The sequence below is a fragment of the Juglans regia genome, chromosome 7 (genome assembly GCF_001411555.2).
Source record: "Juglans regia cultivar Chandler chromosome 7, Walnut 2.0, whole genome shotgun sequence".
Taxonomy (NCBI): domain Eukaryota; kingdom Viridiplantae; phylum Streptophyta; class Magnoliopsida; order Fagales; family Juglandaceae; genus Juglans; species Juglans regia.
In genome coordinates, this window is record NC_049907.1 from 40,948,862 (window position 1) to 40,967,098 (window position 18,237).

The 18,237-nt window shown below is 33.5% G+C and overlaps 2 protein-coding genes across 2 annotated transcripts; one reads left to right on the forward strand and one right to left on the reverse strand.

Moving 5' to 3' along the window:
• Positions 1-1,051: 1,051 nt before the first annotated feature.
• Positions 1,052-6,640, reverse strand: LOC108989462 (protein TIFY 4B-like). Its single transcript, XM_018963069.2, has 9 exons — positions 6,385-6,640; positions 6,091-6,200; positions 5,586-5,737; positions 4,367-4,457; positions 4,129-4,294; positions 3,621-3,680; positions 2,183-2,246; positions 1,871-2,076; positions 1,052-1,589 (listed from the first exon to the last, which is right to left on the reverse strand). The coding sequence occupies exons 1-9, from the start codon at positions 6,500-6,502 to the stop codon at positions 1,573-1,575; spliced, it is 984 nt and encodes a 327-aa protein (XP_018818614.2). The 5' UTR covers positions 6,503-6,640; the 3' UTR covers positions 1,052-1,572.
• Positions 6,641-15,599: 8,959 nt separating this feature from the next.
• LOC109019454 (EPIDERMAL PATTERNING FACTOR-like protein 4) lies at positions 15,600-16,478 on the forward strand. Its single transcript, XM_019001741.2, has 2 exons — positions 15,600-15,862; positions 15,941-16,478. Exons 1-2 carry the CDS (start codon positions 15,751-15,753, stop codon positions 16,192-16,194), a joined length of 366 nt encoding a protein of 121 aa, XP_018857286.1. The 5' UTR covers positions 15,600-15,750; the 3' UTR covers positions 16,195-16,478.
• The last annotated feature ends 1,759 nt before the right edge of the window (positions 16,479-18,237 follow it).

Below are 18,237 nucleotides of genomic sequence, written 5' to 3' on the forward strand. Positions count from 1 at the left end.
GTTTTTAAATAAATAAATTTACAAATCGATATAATTTTTTGCGACAGGTTAAATCTATTTTATTAATAATGTTAAACTATAAGGTTAATTCAGTTATAATTATTTTTTTGAAATCAATTAATACGCTAGAGTAGACATTGATATCTATTGCATGAATGAAGATATTAAGAAAATGTTACATTTTGAGTATGTTACAAGTAACATGACCAAAAATAAAAGGTCACTAATATTTCAATGGTGCGCAAGTCTCGCTCATTTTTTTTTTTCTTTTTTCGTTCTTGTAAACAGACTCAAGTCTCGTTTGAGAACACATAACTTTTAAATAAAATATAAAAAATAATTTATTTTTTTAATTTCAAAATAAAAATTATATTAAAAAATTATATTATAATAATATTTAAACTTTATAATATTTTTATTTAATTTTTTCTTGCACATTTTTCAAAATTAGATATAAAAAAAAACAATGCCTTAGAAAACCATTAAAAAAAAAAAGACTTAAAACAAAGGAATATTGAATGGACTCATTTGGTCAAAGGGTGGAATTTGGTTGATTGCAGCATGAAAGGTCACGTTGAATGGTTATCAAATCCAAAACGAATTTTACTTCCCCTGATCGTTATTGATGATAATCATCACGATACGGTCGATTTAAAAAGGGAAAATGCTAATTGTCCTGAAGATGGATCTTGATATAATTTATTTATTATTTAGTGATAAAAAATAAAAAAATAAAAAAATATTTTTTAATGATGTTATGATTTTTTTTAATTGTTTAAGAATATTAAAAAAACAAATAATAAAAAAAAAAACAAAATGACCTTATGAGAGAATTTGTCACTTCACGAGTCTTTAAAAAGAAATCCGTATAGTACAACTTGTGAGTTTTATTAGAAAAATCAACGGGCTTATCAAATTTGGACCTTACTTCACATATCTTTCTTTGAATATGGACAACCAAAAAAAGTGAATCCATCCATGAAAACCACAAAAGTCATGTCAAAGTTCAAATTCAAGAATTTAGGAGACGTGGAAACAGAGAACACACCACTCAACGAACAAGTGTCAGTCACCCATATAATAATAATAAAATCATTGTTCAAAACCACCACTATTGGGACCCATTAACAAGCCCATCCCCGTTGCCACGGCTGCCACTCTAATACTAGCACTGGCAATCACCATCTTTAGAATGCCATTTACTTTAACTTGTAGAATAATGCTATGAGCGTAGCAAAAGATGGGCATGCATTTTACACAGCGAAAAGACTGGTTGCCTGCAGCTCTAACTTCAACAAAAATCTCTCCAAAAAGATAAATTCCTAAGGATGGCAAAATGATTCTTCAAGTTACAAAATTGCTCGGGTTAGTGTGAACTCGTACCATTCAGAACAGATTGTCCGACAGTAAAAGACTTCACTATCCGCGAGCCAGCCCAAACATGCAAAAGGCATGCCTTGGAGGGGGCTGTCAAATCGGTTCCCACTTCCCCCCTGTATGTTTGACATTGATCATCAAATAGGGCTCTCTATTTAACTTCCAACAACGTCTGACCCATATGGTTGTTCCAATTTAGCATTCTTGGACATCTGCAATGCAGCCAACGTGCAATCCATCAATGAAGGATGAGCAGTTCACGAGGTATCAGTTGCATTTACATAACCACTTCCAGATGAATACTAGCCGTATAGTTGGTCAACAACAAGAGAAACTCCAATTAATTACAGGGTTGGTATTACAAATTACTGGATTGACATCCTCATAATATCTATGCTCACAGCGACTATCTGTTTCGTGACATTATTCTCATTTTCAAAGTTAAACATATAGCACGTCATGAAAGATGCAGAGAAAGAACCATTGAGCTTACCTTTGTCATTCAGATCAACAGCTAGACCAGCACTCTTTAGCTGATTATTGACAGAGCTAACTTGTAGTGTCCCATGCTGGGGTGGAGAGCGTGTGCCACTCTGGCCTGATTTCCCATTTGAGGCATGTGTCCTCACTTGATGGTTTAAAACCATCTCCAAGCTAGAAGTCACCGATACTGTACTTTTCTTACTCTTTAATCTTCCCCTTAAAGGAATGTGAGCAGAAAAAGGAAAAAAATAAAAAAGCAAGTAGTGAGCATGAAGACTTGAAAAGAATCCCAGCATGAAGTTTATTCTCCTTAGGTACCTACCTGTCTTTTCGCTTTTCGCGATATCTCTGCAGTGAGACTTTTCTGTTCGCCTGACCCTCTACATCTTAAGAAAGACCGAAAAAAGGTTTAAGGGGTAAATAACTTTTGATTGGCAGGGGAGCTTCTTTAATTAATTAATTCCCCTAAAATTCTATCATCAGTCTCCCATAACATGCAAAGAGGCCTCATCAAGTGAAAATCTTTGACATGCCTTTAAATGTGTCTTTTAGGTCTTCGCTCTTATGGCAGTGCATAAGAGGGAGATATAAAGTTTCAAATGGCAGTACATGGCATGCTTTGAAAAGCAGAAGCAAATGCTGGGCATAGCATGAAGAAAGGAGAGGTTGCCAAGTAAATAAATATTTTTAAGCAAATGAAATTCTATTACAAGAGCAAGGGGTGCAACCCACTAACACAGGATGTACATGTATATAATATGAGTCCGTGTATATCTTTTCTCATGTCACTTGAACAAATGTACTATAACCCCTAGGGATTGGCTCAAGTGGTAAAGGTTTCGGTGGTATGCTCCCTGCAGGTCTAAGATTCGAATCCTCTTGAGTGCAAACAATTTCTAAGGGCCATCAGAGTGGGAGAAATCCCCTTCCCCTTGAATTACCCGAGATGCACTTGCGGAAAACTCTTTGCCAAGGGCCTTTGCACCCACGGGATTAGTCGAGACATTGTTCTCAGACACCCGGTACCAATAAAAAAAAAAAAAAACTCGAACAAATGTGTTGTGAAAAAAATGATTTATTGCTTTATCTTGTTCCTAATTTCAAAACTGTGAAATGTACCTACAAGACATTCCATAAATGTTTTTTTCAGCTTAATGCAAGAGGCAAGGCCACCCTCCCCATTTAAAAGGGTTTGAAGAGTCTCACCCTTGGCCCTGTGGCCCAACAAACCTGTGATGCACTCATGGAGCCCATTAGATTGGATATTAGTTTCAGTAAGAGTATGCTTCTTCACCTTAATTTGGTGGCAACACCCCTGTCAGGCAGCAATTTAGAGAGTAACTTGGCCTCTAGGTTTTTGGCAAGGTCTAGAGAACCCAATAATTTGTCTCAGTCGAGGAAATATTGTTCACAAGAATGTCATTTCACACCTCAACAAAAGCACCCAAGTTTTGTTTTGGGGATACACTCCATTTCAGCATGCAAGTGCTTAGGATTTAGCTATACAAGTAAACCATTTAGAACATATATATATATATATATATATATATCCTTGGCCTCCTTGGTATTTCTGCACAGTAATTTCTTTATGTAAAAGAAAAGACAGAATGATAAACAAATAAATTACTATTGCAGAACTGTAATCATCTATAACTTTTTATCCCTGAACGCTTACAAAAAATAAATCATCCTTGAATGATAGACATGACAATTAAATGCAAATTGCAGTATGCTATAAATTGCAGATTGAAGTTGTTTACCAGGGTCACCATTAATGTTCCCGTTGTCCCCAAACTGTTGAGCATATTCTGTCATCTTCTCTGTTAAATCAAAACAAAATCACGAGTTACCTTCCTACCTCTCTCTCAAAAGTTCTCTTTTTAGTATAGGTACTTTAACATAGTCGATGACTCGATTGTGAAAGAATTTGAAGCATCTTCACGTTTGAGAATGTTTAGGAACTTGGTCTAGAAAACTCTAAAGCATTGTACAAAAACCAGCAATGAACAAGACCAGTACAGACAGCCTGCATCTCAGAAAACAACCTCCTTAAAACAATGAAGTCCTTGTCACTTTGGGCAGTTATTTGAAAAGTCAAGGGAAGAACAAAGTGAGATGCCAAGAACATAAACAGGATCTACTTCTATATTCAGTACATGTAGCTTTAACATGGTTTCACTTACAGCTGAAGCAATCTGAGAATAAAAAAAATGCATACTTCCAATAGCACTCAAAGAGTAAGCTAGGAAATTGTTTATAAAATGTTACCTGTTTGCATAATCAGTGAGGTTGTGGTACTAGGAGGAATAAGACGATCTCTGTCACTCACTGTCTGTAAATGGCATGGAAAGGACCAAAGAGATGCAGCCCTACCAAGGATATCATCTTGAAGCAAATGGCTTGGACTTGCCGCTAAGTGCATGATTGCCCGTGCCTGCAAATCCACATATGGTTGTTACAAGATCAACATGTCTGGAGTTACCTCCAGGAGTCCACGCATCATTACCTTCTCAGTTGGCACTCCATCATACACATTCAGCTTGCCACAGTAGAAAATCGTCATTTGCCCCACTAGCCCATTCATTGCACATGGACTCCTGCAGCCACATTGTCAAATACTTATTAAAACTAATCAGAAGAAAACAGGCTCCTAAACTAGAATGAAATGTGACCTAAATTCAATCACCGGTGTATATGTAAATGTGTGGCTGTTAATCTAAAACATCGACATGTTATGCCACTCTAACAGAGAGTAGCCATAGAAGTTGCACTTTTTTAAGTATTAACAAAAGGGAAAAAAAAACTGTTGTCTATACTTGTCCTGAAACTCAGCACTAAAAGAGAAGAACATCGGTTCTTCCTAAGTTTCAGCTGCTACCAAGCTATTTGGTGCTAGAGACTTTTGCAATTTGCAGAAGGGTACAGGAGCAGAACAAAGAGGCAAAAAAGGAAAATAAATGTGTGTGATGAAGTTATTAGGCATACAAGCTCTGGTGTGGAAAAGCCTTTATCATGCTGTGAAAGCCAACCACCCAGCCATAAGAGAAAATTTCAAATAAAGGAATTCAAACCTGATATGGATAAGACTTTTTTTTTGCTGATCAGAAACCATTTTCTAGTAGAAATATTAACCAAGTCCAAAATATGGCTTCCAGATAAGGAATTGACAATGGGGTGACAAATTGCACTAATCAGGATGGTTCACTAAAAGTAAACCTGACCAAGTTGAATGGGCTTTTTCAAATTAAATCAGCCTTCAATCTTAAAAGGATTTGTAGCCAAAAAACTGAAAAAAAATTCTGGAAACAAACCACAAAGTTTAAATGTCGTGTAAATTCTTCTTCACACCATGGCTTGCTCAACAGTGTACAAAGCCTCGACAGTAACAGTTTCATATAATTGTGATCTATACATGGATGTGCATAACAATCTCCATTTCATTGCATAGTAGGGATGAATGCTTATTCGCTAGGAAAGAATGGATCATATAACAAAAAAGTTGGGCAAGCATCGTGCAGTTTTTTTGAAAAAGAATGGGTCTACTGTTAAAAAAATTAAAATGTGAATCTTATATTTATTTATTTTTTTCAAAGAAATTACACAGTCCACTCCACGACTACAAATATCATTTTTCATGATACCATTTAGTAAATTGCAAATAAATAATTCCAGTAGCTAATCAAGCACATAAGCCATATCCACATAAGTTATGCAGAAAACCAGACCTGGGACTAATGACAATGTTATCTACATCAGTTGGTCGCTCCGCCGGAGCCGATTTCGGCAGATCCTTTCTTCCCTGTGCTGCTTCTGCCGATAACGAAACCCGGACATCAGGACTCGGTTCCTTAACCGAATCAACTGAATTTGACGTTGCCTACAAATACGTAATTAATTCATTCGACAAGCTCCGATATTTACATTGTCAAATTAAACTTCAAAAAATAAAGAAACTCTTTTTAGTGGGAAAAGGCATTGTTTGGTAGTTGAGAAAGTGCTGGATAATATTACAAAAAGAAAGCAAGTTCAAGTCAGCCTTTTTTCCACATTTGGGTCAAACTATGACTAACTTTTTAAACTAGTGGCACTGTCCTAGAAAAACAAAGGATTGTTCTGATTTATAATAAGATCATATAAAGACTTTTTCCTTCCTCGTTTTCTAGATTTACTCGAAAACCAAATGGGGAGGGGTATGTGCGTGGGAGACTCGCGTGACTGCGAAAAAACAACCTTCCGGAGAGCGCCATCGCCGGAGTCGTGGTTGGTCGGTTCGAGCAGAGCTTTGAGGGAAACCACCTGCTGGATCGCTTGAGATTTGTTCCACGAAGGCCTGCGCATTCCTGTAAGGACACGTGTCATTTTCTGTCATTTTTTATTTTTTATTTAAAAACAAGTTCTGTTTACAATAATACAGAGAGAGATAGAGAGAGAGGAAGTGTCGAGAGCTGGTTGCGCTTGGTATTCAGGGAGCAGGAAGTACGGAGGGAGGTGAAGGGGCAAAATCGGATAGGTGAGAAAAAAAACCTTTGTCTTTAAGGTATTTGCGGCAGTCTTCGCGGGTAAGCTGGGCAATGTCTTCCTCGGTGAGCTGGTTGAGGGGTTTGTCGAGTATGGGCCGAAACGTCGTCATTGTGGCGTTCATGGCGAGTATTCCGCCCGACGGTGGCACTGATCTGCACAATTCCTTTGTAAATTTGGTTGTGTTGCGAGCGTGTGAGCGGGAGAGAGAATTAAGAGAGTGTATGTGGATTTCAGACTCGGAGAGGAAGAGAGGGCGCGACGTCTCTCCTCTTTGCTAGGGGCTAGGATGCACCCTAGGATGCCACGTACTACGCTGTCTGAATTATTATAGTCTAAACCAACTCTGTTATTTTTTATTTTTTTAGAAATAATTTCTATAAATTTTAAATAAACGATTTCTATAGAGATTCTTGTAAAAAAAACAGTAGATTCTATCTTAAAAAAATAATTTTTTTATTAATAAAATTCACTTTTTCACAAAAATATTTATATAGAACTTATACTTTCACATAACATTACTCTATTTAGGCATCATTTTCAAAGCATTGATTTGACCCTTTCGTATAACTTAGAACAAAATTAAAGATATAAATACTCTTTTATGTTTTAAAATATTCTTTTGTTAGTTGAAGATATCAATTTTTTCACAAATAGAAACTTTTTTTAATAAATGTAGGCTCGTGCATTATAAATTATTTATTTTAGGATGGCATATCATTTTATGACAATTATTTATTTACAACTATCAATAAATAAAAAAAAATTCTTTTTTTCTTACCCTTTGGACGTTGGTTATATTTTTTTTTAGTAGTGTTATATGTAGTTATAATTTTATTTATATTTTTACTTATAAAATTAAATTAATTTTTATCATATTGATATTGAAGAAGTAAATTTTTTTTATAAATTTTTATTAACTAAATTTAACATTTTCCTATTTTTTTTAATCTAAGTAGCTGGTTCTGTGTGTACTGACGAGTGACGAGTATTGGACTGACTCTAGGGTTATTACTTACGGCACGCTGAATTGTCTTCGGACAAGTTGAAGTCGTCAAGGCTCTGAAGATTAATGTCGTAAATCTAGGCCCGACCATGTGTAGGCCTGACATTGCACTTCTTTTTATGGCCCAGTAAACACCTCCTCAAGCCCTACTTGGCTTCCCCTAACGTTTTTTTTGAAACGGTGGGTAATTGGTCTTAATTATTCTTATTATAAAAGTCTTATATTTATAAATGATTATATATATAGAATTAAATTTATAATTATAAAAATAGATTTATAATTTGATATATTACATCAAATTATATAAGTCTGTAAATTTCTTTTTATTAAATCTCCAAGCATTTCTTTAAAAAAGTATTGAGCTATTTTTATGTGGGAGCGACAACATTAAACCCCTTATATCCTATGATTCATTTTAACGTTAGAATGATGAATAATCAACGTCCCAAATATAAGTGTAATATATTTTTATGATATTCTTTTATCATAAATGAAGGCTTTTAAATAAATTTGAGATGAAATCGCTACGTAAGTGACTACATATGTTTGTAATAATGGAGGAGCGGCATATGTATATGAAAAATGTGTATATAGGGACCAAGCTGAAGTGTCGCTTTCAAACTTTCCAAACCCGATGTCTAAGAAACAGGTGTAATGGTTGCTTCCTGCCATAGTTTTACCGTACATATGCCTACTATAGCTATTTTATTTTAAAGTGAGGTGGGTGGGTCCGCTTCGTGCCAGAAGCTCCATCCCCCCGGGGAGCACTCTCCTCTTGTATTTACCCATTCTCCGCTGCTAATTACCAATCGGAAAATGTTACTATGGCGATTCGGTTTATTTTTTATTTTGATTGCTCATGTGATTAATTTTTTTTAATTATTTTTATTTATTGATTAAGAAAGTAATTTTTAATATATTAATATATTTTTTATTTTTTAAAAATATTAAAAAAATATAAAAATAAAAAAGTAACTTTGAGCACTATTCTTACTAATTAGGTCGCTTAGAGCATTAGCATTGGTTTATGCATATACATATGTAAAATTACCTCTTTTGCATATCCATTTTGTCATTCAAGCAAAATTTTCACATTGGCTTATGCATATTTGAGACAAAATAATAATAAAATATTATTATTTTATTATTATTACTTTTTTGCTAAAATCCATTTTTTTATATATATTTTGCAATTAACATCCACTACATACATTTGACATTAATAATGTAAATATAATAATAAAAAATATAATTTTTTAATAATAATATATTAAAAATATAATAAAATGAAAAAAATATATATAATATATTATAATAATAAAATGAATGTGCAAGTGAATGTTTGTTTTGTTGTTGAAGGAGTGAGAAAATAAAAGGATTGTGTGAGAGGAGAGAGAAATAATTATTTAAATATGATTTGTAGGGTGAATAGTGGTTATCCAAATTTGGATAAGCACTATTCATAGGTAGCTAAATATTTGGATATGCATAAGCTAATGTGGAAGATTTTAGGGTCATATTATGCAAATTTGACTTTGCATATGCATATATATAAACCAATGCTAATGCTCTTATAAGCATCCGACGGATGAACATCGTTGCCATTTCAAATGACAAAAATAAGGATTGCAATACTAGTTTTCAATGACGGTAAGCATTTGTTTTTTGATGTCTTTTTAGATAAATATATATAATTCAATTTATATTCAACTTAAAATTTTCAAATAAGTGATAATTTTATTAGGTATTAAAATAAAGATATTAAATTGGAGATGTTTAGATTTGAAGATGACTTGAGATGAGCTGAAATGAGTTAAGATGGATTGTGAATAGTAATGAAATGAGTTGTGAATAGTAATGAGATTTGTGAGTTAAAGTTGCTGAATAGTAATGAATAATAGTGAGATGAATTGAGATGAGTTGAGATGACTTACAAATCCAAATATCTCCTAAATGTTAACTCTACACTTATTATATTTAATCAAATATTTTACATATTCAAGTCACTTATTGACAAGCAATATGATTTACAGGAAGTAAAGTTAAGTGTTAAGATAAATATAAATAATTAAATTTATATTTTTAAAATAAGTGATAATTTTATAATGTCTTCATTTTATCTGCAATTTTAATTTTATTTTAATCCTCTGTCAAACCAGATTTAAATCCTCAAGTTGTGAGTCGTCCGTCGTCACGTCACAGACTCACAACTTGCGTGGCATGCAATTTACTACCCACCGAACCCAACATCCAGCAATAGCCAAGACAGTAGGGTAGGCCCGCAATTGCAGAAGAAAGAACATGCGACCTCATTTAATGGAACCCACCCTAGCTTGCTCCTGGTTTAATTAATTACCACGAAAAAACACAGTATATTCTCACTCACTCCCTTTCTTCAAACACAAAAATAAATAAATAAAACAACAACAAGAAGGAACAAAACGGTGGGGTTCCATCGTCCATGCATGCATGGGCCCAGCTACCACACCATCCGCTTGCCTTCAAAAATTAAAAAGGTCATCGTACATATGCTGTTTGGAATATTTTAAATAATAAATTATTTATATGTAAATTATAGAATATATAAAATAATAAAAATAAATTAGAAAAACAAAATTTGATAGAGTCCCGTTGTGATGATGGATATTTTTCTTAAAGTAGATTCTATCGCTTAAAAATTCAAATATATACTAAGTGTTTTGATAGTCTATTCACAAGATATAATAACATCAATTTCCATTAATCTCATTATTAATGCACACAGAAGGAGATTACTGAACTCGATATAAAATAGTCAAAACTCAAATAAAGTAAGAGAAAAATGAAGAAGTGCTTATCTAATTTTGTAGAGAATTTTGAGTGCATAATTTTGTGGGAGTGGTTTCTTATTTATAGAGAATAAAATGACACTTATAAAAAATTACAACTATAATAAAATGAAACTTATGAAAAATCACAACTTATATAAATGAAATGATACTTGTAAAAAGTCACAACATATGAATGAAATTATACTTATGAAAAGTCACAACTTATATAAATGAAATGACATTTGTGAAAATTCACAACTAAAATAAATAAGCACTTGTGAGAAGTCATAACTTCTCAAATATTAAAGAATGCATTAAAAATTTTCTAATTCACCAAATGACACAACCATTTGTTTGGTTGACAAGCGGTTAAAGCTTCTATCCCTAGGAAACATGAACTGGTTCAAGTTACCATAACACTTATTCATTCAAATCTAGACAACTGAACCGATACATTGAACAATAATAATGATTCACATTATTTTTTACATAACATTAAATATTTTAATCATTTTTAAATTTAAAAACTAACAATCCCCCACCTAATTAAAATATTTTAAAAGACATAATATAATAAGATTTTCATTGGTCTAAGTACTATGCATCAGTAGAGGTAGCTTGCGGTTTTAAACATTTACCTAGTACTAGCGTGTTTCCATTTGAAATATTCATGGTAAACCAAGTCTTGAACCAAAATTTTTTAACTCAAGCTTATCTATACCATACACATAGTACGGCATATATTAAGTTCCTTTCAAGCTGGTGCATAAAGGTCGTGCACCGTATCTTAGATTCATGAGCGCCTAGAAAATAGTCTAATTACCATAGACCGTAGCCCTATAGTCACGCTCACATAGGTGAGTCCTCTAAAGGTACATGCAATTTAATACCTCGCCTTAGTCTTAGACTCATTCAAAGCATTTCGTTTTTCCTTTGTTATTGCATTTGTTGCACTCACACCCTAGTAATATATCTATAATAATATTTTAATAGTGTTATCCAGTCACTCAAGTAGTTTAATCTTCTAATTGAACCTTCTTGGTGGGATCTCCAGTCAATAAGGTTGGGTTGCTACTACCGGTGACCTAATTAGTGGGCTTTAATCCTATATCTCTTGATATATGTATAACTTTCGACTTTGACAGCCCTTTTGTCAAATGATTCGCAAGGTTATCTTCAAACTTTACATATTCCAAAATCAGGTATCCGTTTTTTATCAGGTATCTTATCGTATAATGTCTGATACTTAAATGTCTCATTTTATGATCAACGTGTTTATTATTACAAATACTTATCACAACTTGATTGTCACAAGTAACATAAATAACTGGCATTAGTTTTTTAACTAGTTGAATTTATGATAATAAATTCTTAAGCCACTCTATCTCATGTCCGATAGTATCCAAGACTATTAATTCAACCTCCATGGTAGATCATAAAACTATAATTTGCTCTGAATATCTCCAAGCCACAGCTGCTCCACCGAAAGTGAAAATATATACACTCGTTCTCTTACGATTTACCTTATCAGTTATCCAACTAGCATCACTATATGCTTCTAATATAGTGGTATACCTAGAATATTGGATACTATATGTCATAGTTCCTTTCAAATATTTAAAAATTATGTTCAATGCCTTCTAATGAGAATCATCAGGTCTAATAGTATATCTACTAAGTCTACTCACAGCATATGAAATATCAGGTCTAGTAGAATTAGCAATATAAAGTAACGTATCAATAATCGAGGAATATCTCAGTTGTGATATAGGATCTCCAATATCCCTATTTAAATGCAAACAATGATCAAGAAGAGTACTAAAAGGTTTACATTTGAATCTCTCAAACTTTTTGCAAGACAACCCGAAACTCCAAATAAATTAATATTGAATATTCTATCATTCTAGAGTTCATACGGTCTCTTATCAGATCTAGATTATCAGATCTAGAGTTTATATGGCCTCTTATCAGATCCTTTAAATGGTACTCTAATCAAGATAAAACAAAATACAAGTATTGCTTTACCCACCATTGCTCAGGTAGGCCGAAACTAGATAATATGCATCTGATCATATTTACCAATGTTCTATTTTTTCTTTCAGAAACATCATTTGATTGAGGATAATATGAAATAGTTTCATCACGTATAATGTCATTCTCTTCAAAGTATTGAACCATTGATTAGATGAGTATTCATATTCTCTATCAGACATGATAATTTTAATATTTCTCTTCAATTGCTTTTCAACTTCAATTTTATAGACGACAATTTTACTAAAAGATTCATCTTTTATTTTTATAAAGTAAACATAACAAAATTTAGACATATCATTTGTAAAATAATCAAGTAAAAGAAATGACACATGTAAAAAGTTACAACTTATATAAATGAAATAGTATTTGTGAAAAAAAGTCACAACTAAAATAAATTAATACTTATAAAAAATCACAACTTCTCAAATATTAAAGAATATGTTAAAAATATTTCTAATTTATCCAATGACATGACTTTTTATTTAGTATATAAACGGTTAAGGTTTATATACCTAAAAGTCATGCATTAGTTATGATTTGTATGACATCTATTCATTTATATATAAACAACCAAATCGATTATATAAACAATAATAATGATTCATATTATTTTTTACTTAATATTAAATATTTTAATATTTTTAGTTTAAAATCTAACACATGCAACATGTTATAAGGACGAAGAAAGAAAGCCAATAATGGCGGGTTGGGTTTGAAGGCTTGACTCAGGGCTCGTTTGTTTTCAGATATGAGATGAGATGAGATGAGATGAGATGAGTTGAGATTAAAGTTAAAAAGTTGAATAAAATATTGTTAGAATATATTTTTTAATATTATTATTGTTTTGAGATTTGAAAAAGTTGAATTGTTTATTTTATTTTGTGTAGAGATTTAAAAAAGTTGTAATGATGAGGTGAGATGAGATGAGATGTTTTTGAAAAACAAACAAGGCCTCATATGTCCGTCTCGTACATGACACCACCCTATATTCCGCCCACACGTACGTACGAATGCGCACGAGTGTCATCTCCATCAGCAAACCCCCTACGTACCTACCTAGCTGTACAAATGTTTACCCCTATCGCGCGGCATCCCCTACAGGCTACAGCTTCCAGCTTACTTTAATTTCCGTGTATTTTCATTCTGCACTTTAATATACTTTGTTTCTTTCGCAATTTAAATGAACACGTCTGAGAAAGACTGGGTGTGAATGAAGACGCCGCTAATAAAAGCAGCAAAATATAGTAGCTAGGGTTTCAAGTAGCTAGCTGACTAACATTAATAATTATTTGACTCTTTCATTCTTATGAATTCCGAGCTATATAGTCAAGTGATCCCACTTGGGTACGTACGTACGTAGAATTTGAAAATCTGAGACTACCCTTTTAAAAGAAAATGATAGGAATCCGTTGATATCTTCTTTTTTTTTAATATATATATATATTTAGTAATTAAAAAAATATTATTTAATAATATTGTAATTTTAAAAAAAATATATTTAAAAGGATTAAAAAATGATGTGAAAAAAAAAGTTTTAAATATTTTTTTTGTTTTTTTTTCACATCAATTTTTTAACACTTTCAAATATTTTTTAAAAAAGTACAAAATTCATAATATTATTAAACAATATTTTCTTAATTACTATGTAAAAAAAAAAAGTGAGCTGGACATCAACGGGATCCCCAGCGGGATCCTAGCATTGTCCCTTTTTAAAACTCTCATGACAAAAATGTGAAAGGGCAATGTTAGGATCCCGTTCAAGCATCCCGCTCTTTTTATTTTTTTTACATAGTGATTATGAAAATGTTTTTTTTTAATTAATATAGAGATTTTTTCTTTTTTTTTTTAAAAAATATGTAAAAGTATTAAAAAATGATGTGAAAAAAATTAACAAAAAAGTAAAAAAAAAAATTGGAGCGAGATAAATGAACAGGATCCCCAGCGGATCCCTATAATTTTCCAAAGTGAAATAGTTAGCTCGCCAAACCCCTTTGGAATCCATGCACCTCCTCATTCTCATTTCATTCAAATACACCATAAGTTTTTCCCATCTCCCAAATCGCATGCATTTCCTATTCATATTATATGTGTATAAATATATATGTATATATTATGTGATGATGGAGAGTAGTATCGTACTTTAATGATTAAGGAAATGAATTTTAGTGTATTAATTATTTTTTATTTTTTAAAAATATTTAAATATGTTAAAAAATATGAAAAGAAAAAAAAAATAATACAAATACAAATACAAATTTATATTAGGCAGCACGTCCAGTAGTCATTGCTGGGCAATAAGCCTAGCATGACTATTTTTCCCGTCTGGTTTCTTTTGCGTAAAATATATACTTATGTTTCTTGCCATTCTTAGTATGAATTATGTAAAGGGGAAAAAAGAATCTCATGATGAATGTCATGCATGTGTGAAGGTTTTATATTAATTAGCTCAAGCTTATTGTAAGGAGCATACGTACTCATTATGTCAAGACAATCAACCTCCTAAACATGGCTTGACCACGAGAGTATTGACCTAATTATGTTGTCATGTCGATTTCATATTAATAATTAGGTCATTAGATTTTAGAACAATTTTAAGCGGACAAATAATTAAATAAGGTCAGTCACCATGATGGAAGCCCAACACGCATAAAAAGAAAAGTCAACCCTTTGATCAAGTACTCCCCGTTTATCTTACTTGCATGGGTAAACCCCGCGACGTAATACAACCCTTTTATCCATATAAAAAGAAAATAAAATATTTATAGACATTTGATCCCTCCTACTCATATTTAAAATGAATGCTATATATTTTGCTATATTTTCAAAGTAGAATTGAATTCCTAGCAAAAAATTATGTGATAGATCACTTAGATTATAGGTTAATTGGATTGTGTTTGGATAATGATATATTTTTAGGTATTTTGTGAATAATAATAATAATAAAATATCGAATAGTTGTGAATAGTAATAAAAAATAATAATAAAATATTTTGAAAATATATCAAATTATAGGTTAATTGAGTCACTCAAATGGCTTGTGAATTCGCGGGTTGATCCATTAGTGGCTCAATTATTAATTAGGCCAAATTATATATAGACTAGCTTTTTGGAAGAATGCATGCTCACAACTTGCTCGATCGATCTGAATCGAATCAAATTGCGCAATGTAAATTTGTAGCAACCACCATCCAAATGGCAATTTCGTAACTATACAGAGCATAGTAACTACCTTGCTCGACCTGTATTTCAATTTTCATTGGCAAGGCCATCACGATCACACATGGAACAGTAGGTGTGGTCACACAATAAAACAAAACTCTCTCTCTCTCTCTCTCTCTCTCTCTCTCTCATCTTTTTGGTATGTGTCTTTGACTTGGACTTGCTCACTCACAGAGTCACACGCAAAATCTACAATAATAGCATCACTCTCTTTCAAAATGCAAACTCTCTTTCTCACACCTGAGCCATATTTATTGTTCTTCATCAGTACCTGTCGCTAGCTTGACCGGCTCCAGCTCGGCGATGGGCGTACTGCGCCACCGCCACCACCACCGCTGTCGTGTTCTGCAAATTCTCGCAGCCTTAACATTTCTCTTCCTTGCTTCTGCCACAGCCATCTCTCTCTCCTTTCTCGGTAAGCACACATACCCCACCAAACCCTTATCAACATTCTTAACACGTACAGTGACTAATTCTGCCCCTTTTTTGACAGGTAGTGAAGGACCAGGTCTGCAGGGAACCGGAGAGAGACGTAAAGAAGGATCGGGGGCAGTATTTGAGCGGTTTGGACGGAGTCGGAGAGCTCTGGGTTTGGGGTCTTCGCCCCCCACATGCAGATCCAAGTGCGGGATGTGCTTACCGTGTAAACCCGTCCACGTGCCCATTCATCCTGGTCTGAGCACTCCGCTAGAGTACTACCCAGAAGCATGGCGATGCCAGTGCAGGAAAAAGCTCTTTATGCCTTAGAAGAAAGCAGCAGCAAAACCAGAGCTACAAACACAGTGCAGATAAACAAGTAGATATCAATTTTTGTAATAATTTTTAAGTTTTTAACTGTCTTGGTCATGGGCTGCCTGCGTTGGTGGTTCTTTTTTAGGTTTATCTTATTGTTGCCGTTATTATTACCGAGTTTTGCTTTCCTGTAAGGGACAAATGGGATCGTTGGGAATGTAAGAATTTAGGTGATATTATCGAGAGGGAGCTTTCCATCTCTCTCTCTCTGTTAGTTTAATTATGATGATTTTTTTGCCCTTTTTTTTTTTTTTTCTTCTGGGGGGCCTTGCATTTGATGCGAGTTAATTGTGAGACAAAATGGAAGTTAAAGGTGTAAATAATATAACAATCTTCTTAAAATTGGTTTTTGCATACCGACTTATTCTCTCTACTCTACTCGTACATGATGTCAAGCTTTAGTTCAAGGCGCCGTGCCGCTAGGTTTGCCTCAGGAGAAGTAAGAATCTTAAAAAGAGCTGGTTTTACGTCCAGGTTTAAGACCCATCACATAAATATTAAAGAAGTTTGTGTTAGATAATTAATGAGTAGCTACCACTAGCTAGCTTGTACTGTGTGGTATTTAAGCACCTGAGATTTTTATCCTTAGGATTACTTAGTATGGGGTATGTACTATACATTATTGCACTCTCTCTCTGCATTCTGCACATGTACATTGAGTAGTAAATGGATAATAGTCCAGCTGTGGCACGGAGATGGGCAATTGCAGAGTAGGTAAATGGAGTGGATTCAGAGGAGATGATATTTCTAATAATAAAAAAGAATCACTCTTATCCATATGAATCCAACATGGTTTGGTTTCCATTAATTCTATTGTATGAGCATGCAACTATTGAGAGTCGAGACAGAGCATCAAGGTAGGGAAAACAAGGACATGGCATTTGTTTGTTTCGTTGTTCTTCTGCATATCCTGCTAACTGGTTTTCCTACCGTACCTTTACCCCCACCTATTTCTTTCATTCATTTCTTTCTTTCTTTCTATACGACCTCTTTCGCTGTTTAAAGATACGACAGCATTCATATCTCTGCGGATATCGATTTTTTTTTTCCTTTTCTCTCTCCATTCTACCTCAAAAGTCTCATAATGGATTATTTCCATGTTTACCCACCTTTTAATCTTCCTTATGTCTGAGCCACTAACTGCACCTAAAAGAAGACTGGAAGTCAATAGTCAACCCGTTCATTGCATTATCGATCCTGTGTATCCAATCTCAGTTTGCTTTTGACTTAATGCATATATTGATGTTGAACTCTGAAGAGTTATTTTTTTTTTCCACAGAAACTTGTGCCTTGCGATCAACCCAACAGGAAAAAAAATAAAAAAAGAATTTCGTCGTCATGGCGAAGTTTAGAAGAAAATGCCTTGTAGTCAGTGCAAGCCACAGCCTCAGCAAACTCCTCTTTGATCTTAAATGAGGAGCTATATTTTCCTCTCAATTTGAGAAAAGAAAGAACAACAGTTCCTACTTTTGTTGACAAACAGTACTGCAATATTATTGGACCAAGTTATGGTAGCTCAAAATGCACTTTCTTAGTTAGCACTGGCCGTAAGTTTTCTCTTGACGATCGTATAGTTGCTCTCCACACCAATTCTATTAAACTTAACTGTAGTAGATGAGCTCCTACTGTTGCTGTCTTTTACGCCGAATCATTATCCGTGGCAGTGTCTGTATGTGTTAGGGGTAAAAAGAACACTGTATGAAGAAAGGAAAATACTAGTCTTCTTTAAACGGCCACCAAATTCCCTCAACAAGTTAAGAGAGAGAGAGAGAGAGAGTTCTTAAAATCCAGTTCCCGAAGACCCCACAAAAAAGACATAAATGGTGTGGCATGTTGCTCAGCAGTCCCTTCACGAGGCAGCCTGACATTTTATTATTAATCTCTAACCATTTCTGCCTTAATCAATAATTATTTTTATTTTTCTTAAAAATTCTGAATTAGTTGAGACAAGTTAACAAAGAGATGAGAAGGCAGAGAAGGGTAGATCGGTGGCTCCAA

What these genes read in the sequence shown, in the direction of transcription:
- LOC108989462 (XM_018963069.2), bottom strand. Translation starts at nt 6,502, where the DNA reads ATGAACGCCACAATGACGACGTTTCGGCCCATACTCGACAAACCCCTC. An exon ending in GCGATGGCGCTCTCCGGAAG is followed by an intron (nt 5,738 to 6,090) that starts GTTGTTTTTTCG and finishes ACGTATTTGTAG; the next exon opens with GCAACGTCAAATTCAGTTGA. An exon ending in ATGGAGTGCCAACTGAGAAG is followed by an intron (nt 4,295 to 4,366) that starts GTAATGATGCGT and finishes GTGGATTTGCAG; the next exon opens with GCACGGGCAATCATGCACTT.
- LOC109019454 (XM_019001741.2), top strand. Translation starts at nt 15,751, where the DNA reads ATGGGCGTACTGCGCCACCGCCACCACCACCGCTGTCGTGTTCTGCAA. An exon ending in CATCTCTCTCTCCTTTCTCG is followed by an intron (nt 15,863 to 15,940) that starts GTAAGCACACAT and finishes CTTTTTTGACAG; the next exon opens with GTAGTGAAGGACCAGGTCTG.